The 16,136-nt window shown below is 39.6% G+C and overlaps 1 protein-coding gene across 8 annotated transcripts in view; it reads left to right on the forward strand.

Annotated features, from left to right (window-relative positions):
• RC3H1 (ring finger and CCCH-type domains 1) overlaps positions 1 to 16,136 on the forward strand; it is a 70,176-nt gene that overhangs the window by 30,575 nt on the left and 23,465 nt on the right. For 7 of the 8 annotated variants that reach the window (XM_056497134.1, XM_056497135.1, XM_056497137.1 and 4 more), the window contains exons 5-15: positions 1,126 to 1,301; positions 2,129 to 2,329; positions 3,454 to 3,586; positions 5,098 to 5,216; positions 6,732 to 6,844; positions 9,310 to 9,591; positions 9,900 to 10,117; positions 11,372 to 11,748; positions 12,727 to 12,858; positions 13,441 to 13,593; positions 15,709 to 15,919. In XM_056497134.1, the coding sequence (XP_056353109.1) occupies positions 1,126 to 1,301; positions 2,129 to 2,329; positions 3,454 to 3,586; positions 5,098 to 5,216; positions 6,732 to 6,844; positions 9,310 to 9,591; positions 9,900 to 10,117; positions 11,372 to 11,748; positions 12,727 to 12,858; positions 13,441 to 13,593; positions 15,709 to 15,919 (2,115 nt within the window). Of the gene's footprint in view, positions 1 to 1,125; positions 1,302 to 2,128; positions 2,330 to 3,453; positions 3,587 to 5,097; positions 5,217 to 6,731; positions 6,845 to 9,309; positions 9,592 to 9,899; positions 10,118 to 11,371; positions 11,749 to 12,726; positions 12,859 to 13,422; positions 13,594 to 15,708; positions 15,920 to 16,136 lie in introns of all 8 variants that reach the window. The other variant, XM_056497144.1, reaches the window with a different exon arrangement.

Raw genomic sequence — 16,136 nt, forward strand, 5'->3', positions numbered from 1 at the left:
CATTGCTGTACCAGAAGCAATTTAGAATTGAGCCATTGATAAAGGACTATCCAATTGCCCAAGTGATTTTATTAAGCATTAGCCTAGTTTCTTAATAGTAGTCTTCAGAATTAATTATGTATTTGTTGGGCTGATGCTATTGTCTTTTCCTGTATTTTTAATGCTTTTTAAAGTCTTCTGTAAAATTCAGAATAAGCGTTCTCCTGTTCTTGTCATAGGATAAATGACCAGTTGCTTCTCACTTGCTGTTTCTTGAAGAACTTTCTAGAAAGTATAAGGTTACTGGAAGTGACTGGCATGGCTTCTTTTCCTACTCTAGGGCAATAAATATATGAAACGGTTGTGAGGATAGATTTTTTACAGTTACATGTATACATTTTTAAGAAGTTGTGCATTTATAAATTGAATTGCTTTATGTAAAATATCAGAAAGAAATCAACGTTGCGCTTAAAAAAAGTGAAATCTCATTATTGAAAATATAGACTTCACTCGTTGAGTCTTGAAATAGAAAGCCACTTTTTTAAAAAGTAGTGAAGTTTTTCTGAACTTAAACAGATGAAGACTAATTTTGAGATACTAACTTTCATATCCCTTCAGGGAAGAGTGATGTTGGTTATGTAGCAAAATAGCACTGCTGCAGCCTAGTTGATTGGTGTGGACACTTTGTTTGGTTTTTTTGCATGGAAATGAACCCTGCTTTCCCTTAACTTGTCACTTCGTCTTGTGGGATAAATGTGGGATGTAGGCAATACACTTTGAAAACTCGTATTAATGATCAAGAGATGTACAGATGGGAATCTTCTTATCAGATGATATCCAAAATAGATGTTGTTGTATTGGTGGTGGTAGTAGTAATAATAATATTAATAGAATATATAATAATAAATCGTAATAATGATAATAATATTAAAGGTAAAAAGTCCTGTTTTCCCAAGTAGCAGTCTGGGAATCTGAAAGGGTTCCTTCTCTCTTTGCCCTCCCTTCTTGCTCAACTTTCTTTTTTCTCTGTGGGTTTGTGTGTCTGTTGGTTTTTTAGCAGTTATCCCAATTGTAGATGAACAAGAAACTGCAGAAATTTTACTTGGGCTTCTCTCATCCTTTGTCTCTTTTTCCCCTGACTATCAGCAATGCAAGAAGAGGCTTTAAAGCTGGTTCTGCTGGCTTTAGAAGATGGATCTGCTCTGTCACGGAAGGTCTTGGTTCTCTTTGTGGTGCAGAGACTGGAGCCACGATTCCCTCAGGCCTCCAAAACTAGCATTGGGCATGTTGTCCAGCTCCTTTACAGGGCCTCGTGCTTCAAGGTATGAGAGAGATTCTGACCAAAGGTTTTGTAATACTATGAAAACTTGGTTTTCACCTTCAATTTTCATTGTCCTGTAGCATTAAATGTGCCTAAATATATGTGATTAATCAAATAAAGTATTGCTCATTAAGTCCCACATGAATTTAGAGAGTTCTTTGTCATTCATCTGTCATGGCAGTGTAGGCTGAAACAGCCACTTGAAGCTGTAAAGTTATGTTTTGCCTCTGTCCAGTTTTGTAGAGGCGCCGTTACAAAACCTGGATGTAAGGCAACATGCTAACCTTCTTAGAAGTGGCTTAAAGCCAAAACATCCCTAATTCTGTTAATTCAGTTGTGGTGTGGTTAGAATCAAAAAAATAGGAGACTTTTGGGTGTCAGCTGTATGAAGAAAAACTGCATAATGTACTTTACAGTATTTAATATTTGTTACTAGATTTTCAACTTAAATGTCATTCACTCTTGCTAAATGAGTAGAAAAATGCTTTGGTTTTGCTAATTGTACCCTCAAACAAAATTCTGCAATGCAAACAAAATATCTTGATTGAAGGTGTGGATGCTGTAAAATCTTTCAGGAAGTGTGACACTTTGACCAATATGTGAGTTAGATTCCAAGTAAACAGTGTTTTGTTCATCCATTTTATAGTGGTTCCACTGTATGAAGTGTGTGTTACTTTAGTAGGAGCTGGTGTTGGTTGAGTAGTATCATAGTTGATTTTAGTTTGAGAGAAGGACTTAGTTGTTGACTGAAGATGTCACTTGCCTCGGACTTAACCTAATCTTGGGATTATCCTGCTTAACTGCATTTGGCTCATTTCTCCTTCCTAGGTGACCAAGCGAGATGAGGACTCCTCCCTGATGCAACTGAAGGAGGAATTTCGGACTTACGAAGCTCTGAGAAGGGAGCATGACTCGCAGATAGTTCAAATAGCCATGGAAGCAGGTTTGCGCATTGCACCAGACCAGTGGTCCTCGCTGTTGTATGGAGACCAGTCTCACAAATCCCACATGCAGAGTATCATTGACAAGGTAAAGCCACCTCAAATCAGCCCAGTCCATCTTGTTTACAACTTTAGTAGATTTAAATGTTTGTAACATAGAAGATCTGCCCACGTGGACTTGCCCATTAATAATTTGTTTTGTTATTTCAAAACCTGTTATGTCTGAATAATTAGAATATACTAATGAATCTTGCTCCCTCTGCCATCCTGACATTTTTGCTACTTTACTTCTTTCTGCAGATGGAAACTCACAAAGTTTACCTAAAGAATTGGGGTGTGACCTTTATGAACAGCTGATAAGTGCCACTGTAGTGACAGAGGCTAATGGTCCATGTTTCCAGACAGGAAGTTATTGCATGAGTTGGAAAAAAAAGAGTCCTCACGTCTGTGTCTGAAGTAACACAGAGAGATGAAAGCACATTTCATAAGTAAAATACATAAACTCTGAAAATGCCCAGATCTCTCTGTGTTCAGAAGCAATATAGTATAAATGGGGTTTTAGATTAGGGGACACTTTTCTAAGTGCCTAAATTAGATGGTAAGAACTGAACCTTGGTGAATGTTTATGAAAGCTATGAAACAACTGCTTTGGCTGCTGTGCAAGAGGATTAGCTTCAAGTAGCTTCTGTTGTGTATTTATGCCTTTGTCTACCTTTTGAAGTGTCCTGCCAAACATCTCCCAAAGGATCTAGGTGAAATTAACAATTTTAAATACTGGAATACTGTGATATTAGGAAATGGAATGCTGCTAGCTATCTTTTCCTTCAACCATCTTGTTCTTTATTTTCTGCTTGCTGTACTCCGTTTACAGCAGGGTTGCAAACCTGTTGGTTTGGGGATTGGATATATTAGACTCTTCAGAAATCTAAATTGAATTAATATGGCCCATGTTTTTTCTTGGGTGGCAACACAAAATAAATGGGTTTTATTACTAGAAATAATACTAGCCTTTAGTTTGTCTATTTAGGAGAGTAATTTAATGCAATGTCAAAGAACTGCATTCTTAATAGAAAGGGTTCACTGGAAAGGGCTTCTGTGAAAGATGTTTATCTCCACTTTTGAGAGACAGTTCTTGTGAGCCTGTGGAGCAGCCTTCAGAAACCATGAGGATTGCTATGCCTGTAGAAAGTTAATTATGATAATTTTTTTAAGTTGCAGACCCCAGCCTCGTTTGCACAGAGTGTTCAGGAATTAACTATTGCTCTTCAGAGGACTGGAGATCCAGCTAACTTGAATCGTCTTAGACCTCACCTTGAGCTCCTAGCAAATATTGATCCCAGTCCAGGTAAATCTGGATGTTTTTATGAAAACCTTTAAGTTTAGCAAGATGAGCTTAACACCATTCAAGGATTGAAGGCTGATCACCAAGTGTAAGGAAACATCCTCCTTACTCGTCAACCTAAGAGTTTTGGATTCCAAAGTAGAATTTTGATAGATTGAATAGAGAGAAGCTGAGTAAAAGTCAGTCTAGACAAGAACGGTTTGTTAGCCTACAGAATTTAGTATTTTTCTTGTTCATATGCAATTATGCAAAACTAAGAAAGAGTCTGGGAAGATAGTTGGAAAGAGTTTAACTGGGAAATAAAAGCTAAGCTGTTGACAGAGAAGGATAGAAATTGTTAAAAAAGTCAGCAGTGCTGTAAGGATGGACCACCTGAGGGAGAAGGAAAGGGACAGAAGAAAGTCCTGTGGCTGAAGTTTTATTTTATACCTGCTAAAATTTGCGAAATCAGTATTATATATCAAAATATTAAAAAGATATGAAGTACAACTAGAGGAGATAAGAAATTGTACTTTGTATTTGTTTAAACAAACAGAAGTTAAACTTCCTTTCCAATGAGGACTAGTTGTACCTCACAGCTAAAGGAGATGCAGTGCTTTCTTCCCAAATCTTTCATACTGGAACAAGCTGAGGACAAACCTGTGTACTGCAAATTTGTTTGCAAAAAACAGATATGGAAGGTAGCATCACTAATTGCCTCCCTTGATTTTGGTAGCCAAGTCTGGTCTTCATGGTGTTTTTTCTCTGCTGTTGAGTTACCTCAAGAACAGCAGGGAAGCATGTTGAAGTACTTCTGGAAGAATTTAGTCCCTCTGAGTGGAATATCATGTAATGAATTCTGCTAAAGATCTTGAAAGGCTCTTTGAGGTACTGTGCTTTGCAATAGAGTGTGCAGGCACACAGTGGGAGTGTCAGCTGCTGGAACAGATTCAAAAACCTAGAAAAGTAAATTGTCTTAAAAGAAAAAGTGCTCCTATAGAATTGAGACTGAACAATTTATTCAGTGTTTTAGATGGTGATCTGATTCATAGATTTACCTTGTGATGTTTTTTCCACATGAGAGGCATTAATTTCTGTTGCTGTTCCACGTCTGTGCTGTGTAATCAGGTCAGCGATGACTGTATTCGTACGGAGTGATTTTACCTCCAGGAGTCTGAATGCAAAGAGGGATCTTGAACCTGATGTTTTTCTTAATGGGAAGGGTTTGTACAGTGCCTTTACTCTGGATTTTTTGTCAGATGTGAAACTTCTTGTAAAAGGAAATAATTTGACATGCTAACAATGGTCTTACTGGTTCGTGTTTTGTGCAGTTCAGTCTTAGGTTTATAGCTACCTCTATTATGTAAGAGCTAAATGTCCCAGAATTAAGGTGCTGAATGCTTTTTTATCTACTGATTAAACTTTTTTTATAAACTTGTCAAGTTTTGTGATACTGATGCAGGGTTTTGTACCTGGTTTTGGAAAATCCTTCTGATTTTTCTTTTTATATTCTGTGTTTGCTGTCCATGCAACAGATGCTCCACCTCCAACATGGGAACAACTGGAAAATGGACTAGTTGCTGTGAGGACTGTGGTTCATGGCTTAGTTGATTATATCCAAAATCACAGCAAAAAAGGAACAGATCAACAACAGGTAAAAGCTAAATCATTTGGGGAATATGTACCTCTAAGTTTTATTGGCTGTATCCTATAGACAAGGGTTACTAATGTCATCTTGGAAAGATTTGGTTTGACAAGGAGCTTTTTTTTTACTGCGAGTCATATTTGTCAAAAAAGAAACAGGAAGAACCACGAAACAACACATATTTACCTCCAAAACCTCTTGAATTGATTTTCACAGCTCACTAGGATGGAAGGAGAACAGTCTGATCCAGCTGCAGACTTAGGGAAATGAACAACAACCTTCCTGAGCAGAGGGTGGGGAAGCAACACTGAGTGCTACTGTGATTTGTGGGAATTTTCTTGGTTTTGTTTTAATGTGACATATTTCAGCCAGCTGGCTCTCTGTTAATGAAATCATCCTTATACCTGTGCTTAATGGTCTGTCAAGCTTGAATATTTAAGAACAGTGCATATGAAGGTGCAATCCAAATTCCTGAAACAAATTTTTTTGTTTCAGCAATGACAATGTAATTGTATATTAGCTTATCTCATAGTTACCATATCATAAATTCTTTTGATATCATTTTATTGTGTAGCTGATGTGTAGCTGATGTAAATGCTGCTGAAATACAGAGCTGCCCATCCCAGTCCTACTCCTCCATCACTTTGGCATTCATCCTCTTGGGGAGCTCAAGTAGGAAAAAGATTCTCTGCCCAAAAAAAGGCAAAACTAAAGCAAATTTTTTCTGCTGTTTCACCTTTTTACATTACTTGGGATGGATAGTGAGCACTGTCACCAGCAAAAGAAAAAAAAGTAGAAGTGCATAAGTGGGAATCTGGGAGGGGAAAACAGCAGGAGTTTTTGCTGTGGAGAGCCTGTGGTACATGCTGTGCTGCTTGGAAGGGATCCCAGAGCTTCCTGAGTAGGAAAGGGATGTCTGCTGAGCTCTGGGTGAAGTTAACTGGCAGCAGTGGCCAGTAAAAGGCTGTGTGGCTTATGTTCTCTCTGCCTGGATCTTCTCACTACAGTAGATGGAAAAAAAAATCCCAAACCAAACAAAAAAACCCTACAAAGAAACCTAACAGTTTGCAGGTGACTTCTTACAGGTATACTTTTTGGCTTCTCAGAAAGCATATTGACTTTTACTGACCTTTCCCTTCGTGGGAGCTGTTGATAGGGTATATCTGATTATTGGTAATTTTCTCATCCTGTATCAGTTTTGTCCGCTTAACTGTGTACAAAAATGTACAGCTCTGTTCCAGTCAAGCTCTCAAGTAAAGAGTTTGAATAAAAGTGTTGTAGAAAACTGAGTTGACTTAGCTGTCAAAACCTCTGCTCTTGAATCTGTTGAGTCTGTTGAAGAGCCAAACAAAAGTAGTTTATTTCATATCAGGTATTCCAGAAATACTTAAATTGAGGAATTATCAACAGTCTGACATCAGGCCTTTGATAAGATAAGATACAGATATTTGATAGGATACATTCAGCTTGGTGAAGTGCACTTTGATGATCAGGTATCTCACCTGGTTTCTTTAACCTTGTCAGCCCCCTCAGCACAGCAAGTACAAGACATACATGTGCCGAGACATGAAGCAGAGAGGAGGATGTCCCCGGGGGGCCAGCTGCACCTTCGCACACTCACAGGAGGAGCTGGAAAAGTGAGTGGACCTCTGCTAGTAGAAAGCAGTCTAGTCTTTGTTTATCTTGTCTGTAAGAGTTGTTTCTCATATCTGGGAATGAGGGGGAAAGGAGGTATAACCTGCTGTTGAACTAGTAAGAAGTAATGTGATAAACTTGTAGCAGTCATCTCATAGGTTTTGGAGCTACTTGTTCTTCCATACAGCAGGATATTTGGTTTGTTCATCAGTAATGCAGCTCTGGAAGTTTGATGTTACACAAGTGTTATCCAAAGTTTTTGGAGGTGGGCTGTTTTCCCTACTTAAGTGTGACTAAACATTCTCTGTGATGGCATTCCCAGTGACTATTATTTAGCAGTGCTTCTTATCTTCCCATTTTATTCAGGTAGGTTGCTGGCAGTTTTCCAAAAGTAAGGAATGTGCTGCTAGTTCTTCAATGAGCTAAAAACAAACTTTCCAAGATTTTTCTTTGCAATGATCTTTTGTGCAATATGTCAAAAAGTTTCATGCAGATACCTTCAATTGGTTACATGTACTGTCATAGAGTTAAAAAATGATGGTCATACCAAGTTTGCAGTCTAGATCCATTATAGATTTAGGAGGGCTTCCAGTTATGCAAGAGCAAGGTGCTGTTGTTCCGCAGGTTGCTTTAATTTTTTTGAAAGTGAAATGGATTATTTAGGAACTAAAAGAAATAAATACAGTGTATTTTATGTAGTATATTAGCTTGTTACTTGCTTTTTGGGCTAAAATAATTAAAAGGAAAGGTGCTTTTTAGTGAGAAGAATGCTGCAAAGGCTTAGAATTGGCATGCAGTGTTTCTTTTTCCTTTCTTAATATGAAACTCAAAGCATTAATGTCAGTTCTTGGGCTGTATAGCCAGCATGCAGTGCTGAAGAAAGAAGAGCAGAGCATGTGGTGTTAGAATGGCAAAGACAGTTATTCATATGAACAAGGAATAGCACTTCAATACTTGTGTGCTGCAGAAACTAAGAGTTGTTTACCTTCTGTCATCGTGCTAATGAAATGGAGAATTGGTAGCGCCGCTTTGGGATGGTTTTGTTAACCTGTGTTGGGTGATGGGTCAGCAATTAGTTACAACTCTGAGCCAGTTGTATGAATCAGGGACTATTTGCAGGTGGGAGAGGCCTATTGTAGCCAGACTGACTTCCATGCCTTGGCTTGGTATTAATATTGTCCTGATCTGAAGAGAATGTTCAGTTTCAGATTCCAGCAGTTTCTGTGGGTGGTTGGGGAACTTGGGAGTTCTGATTGTTCCTTGCACCTTTTATCTTTGCCTAATTCCTTTAAATAGCTGTTGTGTTAGTGTTCCTCCTTTTAAAAATACTTAATACTCCTTTAAAAAAAAGAAATGACCCTGTGTGCATAGGCAAGCACTGAACTTTTTAAAATTAATTTGTATCCTGCACATGTAACAACATCTGAAAAAACAGCCCCAACAGTATAACCCCTTTTTACTTCTTTTGTGTTGCTCTTAATGCATTTGGGCAACTACAAAGATTATCTAAAGACTGAGTAATAACTGCCACCTTTTTCTACAGTAATTTGTGTACCTTCCTAGTCTGGGTTCCCGTCTCACTATGTTATTTATGACATGAAAGTGTTGGCTTCAACCCTGCTGAAAAAGTAGCTTCCTGTTCAGTGAGAACTCTCAGGTCTGCAAATATGCTCTCACTTGAATTCTGGGGTCTGAACTAATGGCAGACTATTTAGTGGAGGACCTTCAACTCTGGAATTTGTTATCCAGTACCATTGGCCTACTGGTTTCTGTGGAACTTTTGGTTAAAATGCCTATATTTGTTCAGGCTTTAGTCAGAAGCAGTTAGATTTTTAGAATTGTTGTGCATTCATAGAGTTTCTATCTCTGTAATCACTTTATCAAACAACAGAAATTGTGTATGCTGCATATTGATATAGTAACATAAATCTTGAACTGTACTTTTAAATATATCACATGGTAGTAAACACTTTTATTGGACAAATGGAGCAGAAGGGTATAACTTTATATCTTTTCACTTAAATTTTCTCCTATTAGTTTCTTCTCTGAAGAAAACAGGCTTGAAAAGGCTGTGATTCTTATTCTGAAGCTTGCATTACTGTATTTATGTGATGCTTGGTTTTGGTTTTCATCTCTTGAGGTGCCTATGTGTAAAGAAAGTAGGACTTGTAAATTTGATGTGTGAAGTTTACCTGTGAATTCCTGATATACTTGTCATTAAAAGTCCATCCTTGTTCTGATTGAAACTCCTGTTAATAGATCAGCTATCAGGGAAGTTGTGTTCAAAGAGATATTCTCATAAGTCTCTTGGGGAACTTGAATAAAAGAAAGCTTTCAGTAGAATCCATGTTTGAAAAATCTTGAAAATACAGCTCCTTTTACTTTTTTTTTTTTGTTTGTTTGTTTGTTTTTGGGTTTGTTTTGTTTTTTTTGTTTCAATTTTTGATACGTGGTTTTCTTTCTGAAGATTCCGTAAAATGAACAAGCGTCTCGTTCCCAGAAGACCCCTTAGTGCCTCCCTGGGCCAGCTGAATGAGGTGGGCCTGCCTTCAGGAGCTATCCTCTCAGAGGAAGGGGGAGTGGACTTGCCCAATAGGAAAACTTCTGCTCTGCCAAATGGAATTGTGTCAACAGGCAGCACAGTGACACAACTCATTTCTCGAGGCACTGACTCCGGTTATGAAACTGCCCTGAAGCCGGGGAAGATGGACCATCTGAGCAGCAGTGCCCCTGGATCCCCTCCTGACTTGTACGGCTCTTCCTTCCTCTTGATCAAATTGTTGTGTGTATAAATGTGAAGTAGAAACTAAGTAAACTAGTTCTTTAAAAAGTAAACAGAACTGGGGTTGTGGTTAGTTTTGTGGTTTTTTTAAGCAATTAGTAGAATAGAAAGCTAAAGCTGAAACTAAACTGCATTAATTCCTTGTTTGCTTATATTTTAATTGGAGAAAGTGATAGAAGCCTTCAGAGGGTAGAATGTAGACAAATAACTGTGTTTTAGAGTACAGTGTGCTATACCAGGCCTTAATGAGCAGTGCCATTTTTCCACTCTTTTAGGCTGGAATCTGTTCCCAAGAGCTCTATTTCTGCCTTGCCAGTGAACCCTCATCCTGTGCCTGCTCGGGTGCCAGCAGATCTGCCCTCAGTGTCTGTCACCAAGCAATTGCAGATGGTACCACGAGGGTCTCAGCTGTACAATGCACAACAAGCAGATATGTTTTATCAAGACCCCAGAGGGGCTGCCCCATCGTTTGAGCCGGCACCCTACCAACAAGGTAAGATTAACACCAAGCTCTTTCATCCTCATACTGATTTTAGTCTTTCTTCCCACTCTGGTTTTTAAGTCCTTTAATTGGAGTTTTCTTACAAATGACACTAACATGGTGACTTCAGAATGGAAATTGGTGGAATTTTATGTCTTGACTGAGAGTTTCAATGCAAGTGGAAACAATACTTGTATCTGTCCAAGTGTTGTGCAAGTCCTTCTGTCTTCAATTCTTCCTAATTGGGCTGGATGAGGGATCCAGTGTGGTAAACTTTAATTCAGTTTGACTTGGGGAAAAGTGTGTGTGATGACTAGAGATAGATGAAATTAGAGAAGGAAAAAAGAAATCATCATAAGAAAGGAACTAAGAGGAAAAACTAACTATAAAGAGAGCACATGGAGGAAGATAATATTGAAGGGGATTAAAAAGAGAAGATATGGCTATCTATATGAAAACAGAGAATGATTCTTAGGTAATGTGAGGTTGCAGAGAGAAATGAGATAAAGTGAAGTTAATATGAAAGAAAAATAAGCAATGAAAGACCAAAGGAATTTAAAAGCAGAAAAGGCTCTAGAAAAGAAAGGTGCAATGGGGGAAGCCATTTCTGAGACAGTGGCAGAGCATTTTGAAGAAAAACAAACTTACTTACATTTGTTATGTGCAAGTTAACATCTGAGTTGTCCACAAAATTTGATGTCATGCACATGTTCATACTTATTTTAAAATTATCCAGAGATCCTGAATAGAATAATAAAATCTTCAGGTAACCAGGCAATGTGATATTACAAGTCTTTGGTGATTTACAGTTCTGAAATGTCTTTCTCCTGTTCAAGACCATAGAACAAATCTCTAGGTAGCTTCAAATCCTAATAATCCAAGTTCCTTTACCCAGCCAGTGACTCAGATATGTTGAGATAAATTGAATTTAATTGCATGGGTGAAGATGTACAGACCAATCTTTAGTTTATGTTTTAGGTCTTACCTAGCTAAAGCATTTGTAGCAATCTGCAAAGACGTTCTGGTGATTTATTTCTATTCAGTGTGCTGGCAGGACTTGTGGGGCATCTGTGGTGGGCTCAGTCTCACCAGCTCTTCATCAGCTACTGTAACATTGACACAGTGCTGGTATCTTAGGGAATTATACCGTATCACTTGAGCTTTGGCTCAGCTTTTGCTTCTTCAGTGTTTTCTGCGGTCAATTTTTGTGAACAGTTGTGGTAATCCCTTTCTGTATGTTGTGTTTTCCCCCTTGCCTTGCTGCAGGAGTGTACTACCCGACTCAGTCCATGTCTCGCTTTGTGCGCCCTCCTCCGTCGGCGGCCGAGGCGGGCGCGCCGTACCTGGAGCACTACGGGCCGTACCTGCCGGAGCGCGTGGTGAGCCCGCAGTACCCGCAGCCGCAGGGGTACCCGGCCCTGGCACAGCCCATCTACCCCCCGCACTACGACAGCCGCCGCGTCTACCCGCCCGTGCAGCCCTACCAGCGCGACGACGTGGTGCGGGGCAGCCCCGTGCCCATCGACATCCCGCAGGCGGCCGTGCCCCTCTACGTACCCGAGAGCAGAGACAGATACCAGCAAACAGAGGCTTACTGCCCGGTGGCTCCACACCTCGGTCAGATCAGACCTTCGTGCCACAGGGTAGGGCTTCTACACTGCCTTTTTGTAGTTGTATTTTTGTACTAAGGGGGTGGCCCTCACCAAAGTCTGAACTTTAGGAAGCAGATCAAAAACTGGAAGGTAATTTAGTTACTGGTCAACTCTGTGGTTGTAACGATGTTAATATGTAAAAAGAAAAGCATTGTAATTCACTTTGGAAATCTGCTAAGTCTCTGACTTCTCCAGCAAAGATTAGGCTGGAGAGGCCTACTCAAGTGCAGAGCAAATTCAGTGTGTGGAAACAGTCACCTTTACATTCTTGTACTGCCCATCTGTGACTGAGCGACCTATGTAAGAAACATTAAACATACTTGCCCTGATAATAGAATTAAAAATTCTGCTCTTCTGAGTTGTTTTCTAGTTAGATAGCTAACCTGAGGGTCTTCCTGTTGTAAGTTTACACATTTGTTTTGATAACTCACCAGCTGGAATTGAGTTCTGTAGAATAGCTGGACTTAGGTCATTCAGACTAAAGGCTCTGAATCCTATTGCTGAGTACAGGAAGTGTTTTAACATAACATATCATAATTGATAGCATAATTTATGAGTTTGAGTGTGCTGTGTTTGTGTTTAATTCTATTGCAAAGTTAATAATAAATGTGATTTGTGACCTGTAGAGTTCTATCTCTATATTTTATATATATGACTGTAATGGGAAGTTGCCATACTGAACGTTTCCCCCTGGGAACTTTACCAAGTTGAAATTGCCTGTTCGTGGGGTGTCTTGAATTAACACTGGCCAGTGTAGGAACATGTATGTCCTATATGAAAGTTAACAGGTAGCCTTTAACAAAGCGATCATTACTTGTTACTTTAATGATTCTGTCTATCCTCTGTGTTTTGCTCTCCTTGCAGTATATAGTTGCCTTACTTTATTCAAGTAAACAACACTTAGAAAATTATTCATTTTGTACCTAAATCCTTCAGGAGCTCTGAAACATTTTCCTGTCTTCATTTCAGCCTCATCCCAGCCTGGATGAACTTCACCGACGAAGGAAAGAGATCATGGCCCAGCTGGAAGAGAGGAAGGTGATTTCTCCACCTCCTTTTGCACCATCACCAACCTTGCCTCATCCTTTTCACTCAGAGGAGGTAAGCATATTTTGACAAAAACATGAGATTCTGGCATGTTTAGAAAACACTTGGGTGTTTATGTGCCGATAGGTGTAAACAACAAGGAAATCAGAGCAGTAAAGCACAGGCAAGTGTAGTGGAAAGTAGTTTCTGTGCCAGATGGGAAGCCCTTGTAGTACAGTCTCCAGTATTTCAGCTGGCTGTTGTTCTACCACTGGTCCTAAGCTCTCTGCTTTCAGTGCAACCAAGAAAATTAACTTTGATCCATTACTAATTGAAGTAATTGCTCTTCAGTTACTAGACTTTACTCCTGACATATTTAGAATGAAGTAACAGCTTAATAGAGATTTATTTTTTTAACCAGTGTCAAAATACCACCTTCAAACTGGCCAAGTGAACAGTCAGCACTGGGAGCATAGCCAGGGGCTCAGAATTTCAAGCACTTCATGTGTTCTCTGGCCCAGTTCCAGAGGGTGATGTATCTGATAAAAAATAATCCTGGTAATGTTTCTCAAGTTCTCTACTGTTGAAGTGAACAGGGATGGCTGTGAAACTGCTTCTTCCCTTCACTTACAGAACCAGATTTTTGTTTTTGTACAGTACTTGGATGAAGACCTGAAGGTAGCTGGGAAATACAAAGGAAATGACTACAGCCAGTACTCTCCCTGGTCCTGTGACACCATCGGCTCCTACATTGGAACCAAAGATGCAAAACCCAAAGATGTTGTGGCAGCAAGGAGTGTGGAGATGGCGGTATGCAGGGATAAGGGGAAAACAGAAGAAGAGTGGTTATTTCTGTGGGTTGGGAAGAACTTTCATTTGCTTTCCTCGATGATGGCAGTGCTTTTATTTAAGCTTAAAAGGGCATTGAAGTCACAGAAAGTATTTGCAGGTGTGTGAAGCACTTTGATTTCAAGGTTATGGACAGTGCTACGTGTAGCTGGTACAAAATTTTGCATATAGATGCAGGATAACCACTCTGCAATGAAGCCATGGATAGCAAGAGTATTTTGCAAGGATTATTCTTTGCACTTACTTGTATGCAAAAATTATTCTGTCCTGCCAGCTTGTTAATTAAGCATGTCCATCTTTCTAATCAGAATTCATTCTTCTGTGGACAGATGCTCACCTGTTGTGACCACTTAATTAAATCAGGATTTTTTTGGTTCAGCTTCTCCTCAAAAAGGCTGCTTTTTTCCCCTCTGCCCCATTGGAATTAAATTTATCTTTTTTCTGTCTGCTGAATTGCTTTCCTCTTAAAACCTTGAAGCCACTACTGGGAATGGACCTAAAAAGGAGGCTTTCTCCTGGAAAAAGCAGAGCAAAAACCTGCGTTTTATCTGCAGCTTTGGCCTTTTTACCTGTCCTCTTGCTCTTAGTCCTACATGGTGTGGTTGCCTGGAGTTGTCACGCTGCCACGTTTGACCTGGGGAAGTACTGAGATTACTTGGAATCAGCTTATTGCTGGCCAAGTGGCAGCACCCAGGAAAGATAAACAACTCTTGGCTTTCATCCCTGCTACTAGAAAACTGTGTAAAAAAACTGCAGCTCAATTAAGAGTAGTAATAAGGTTCTGGAGAAGTAACCTCCTTTTTCAAGGCTAAACAAAGTACTCTTCTGCCCCAGAGCTAATTTTCCAATAAGGAAAATGGGATCTCTGCTACTTTTCAGTTTTTATCTCCTCACAGGAAAAAACTGTCAGGAGACCTTTACTGAATTAATTCTTCAGCAATTTTTTTTTTTTAATCATTTATAAGAGATTCCTTTTTTGAAGGACAGGAGTAGTACCATCTGAGAGTGCATAATGCTGCACATTCTGAAGATGATATGCATCTTTACTGAGTAAATAGGAGTATATTAAAATTGGTACTAGCATCCTACGGCCTCGAGTTTAAAATGTAATTTTTTTCCAGAGTTCCAATGTAGATTTTCCCGAAGGTTTCAGTTTCCGAGTATTAAGTTTCTTGAGTTTGGCTTCCAACTTAATTGTTACTGCCATTTTCACCCCTTTATTCCTGCCTCAGATATGTTAACTGTTTCTAGCAATCCTTATCGCCACTGAAAGCTTGCAGAGTTTTATTTTAATATTGAATTAAGGGTTGTAGCCTTTAGACAGTTTTCTTAGTGTAGCGGCCCAACTTACCTTCTCTTTTTGTTTTACTTATGGTTTACTTCTTTAGCAAATCTTAACTTGATTTTGGCAATTCTTGCCATGTTACATTTTATGGTAGCCAACAGATAGCTCTCCTCTTTTACTCAGCTCTTTGAGGAGAGAGTGAGTACTTTCTCTCTTCATTTGCTGACCCATTAAGGTGTCTGAGTAGGAAACTCAGAAACCAGGATGTTCCAAACAGTGCTGCTGCTTCATGACAAATGCCTGAAAGCATACACTAGGACATGTCCAAGTAAGTGCAGTACTGAAAAATTCCCATTCTGAGTCATCTGCAGGCTGTTAGGTGATGCAATTCTTAACAGTGAGCTTCAGAGAAGTTTCTTTTTGATTCTACAAGGAATATATTCTCCTCAGAGATGCCCACTGATCTCTTCTTTGAGTTTATATAAGGGGGAAGTTTCTTCCCATTAGACTTCCTCTGTCTCAATTTCCTTTTGCTGCTGCTCTCTTCTTCTGTATTTGATCACAATTGATTTTGCAGCTTTTTCAGTGTGGTATAGGTAATGGTTATCTTAAAGTAGATGAGGAGACGTCCCTTCTGACAGTCGAATTAGAAACTGGAGAATAGGAAAACTAGTTGAAAAGTGAAGGGAATAGAGAATACAAGAGAGAGAGACTTACTGCACTTAACAAAGGGATGTGATGCTGTTACTTTGTGAATGAGTTTTTGAGTGCCTTTTCCCTGTCTTGTCCAGAACGTGGACAGTAAAGCCATGCGTGAGCAGCGACTGGACATGCAGCGACGAGCGGCCGAGACAGGGGACGATGACCTCATTCCGTTTGGAGACCGACCAACTGTGTCACGATTTGGGGCCATCTCTCGTACTTCCAAAGCCATGTACCAGAACTCTGGGCCCATGCAGGCCATGGCGGTTCAGGGGGCTGCCACCAAATCCATCATTTCAGGTATGATCTGTGCTCTTGGGTTTTCCTGGCTGTTGCTATTTACTGCTACAGTGTAGTTCAGATCAAAGACAAGCCCTGTAAACTTGTATCTTGTCTTAGAAATGCAGCTATGGTGTGTGTTAATGCCAGTTAAAATAACTTCAGGTGAGATTATACTGAGAAGGCTGAATTCAGAACAAGGTTGCCACAGCTTTCTGAGATCACTTGGTCTGGATAA

The sequence above is a fragment of the Oenanthe melanoleuca genome, chromosome 8 (assembly GCF_029582105.1).
Source record: "Oenanthe melanoleuca isolate GR-GAL-2019-014 chromosome 8, OMel1.0, whole genome shotgun sequence".
In the NCBI taxonomy this organism is placed as follows: Eukaryota; Metazoa; Chordata; class Aves; order Passeriformes; family Muscicapidae; genus Oenanthe; species Oenanthe melanoleuca.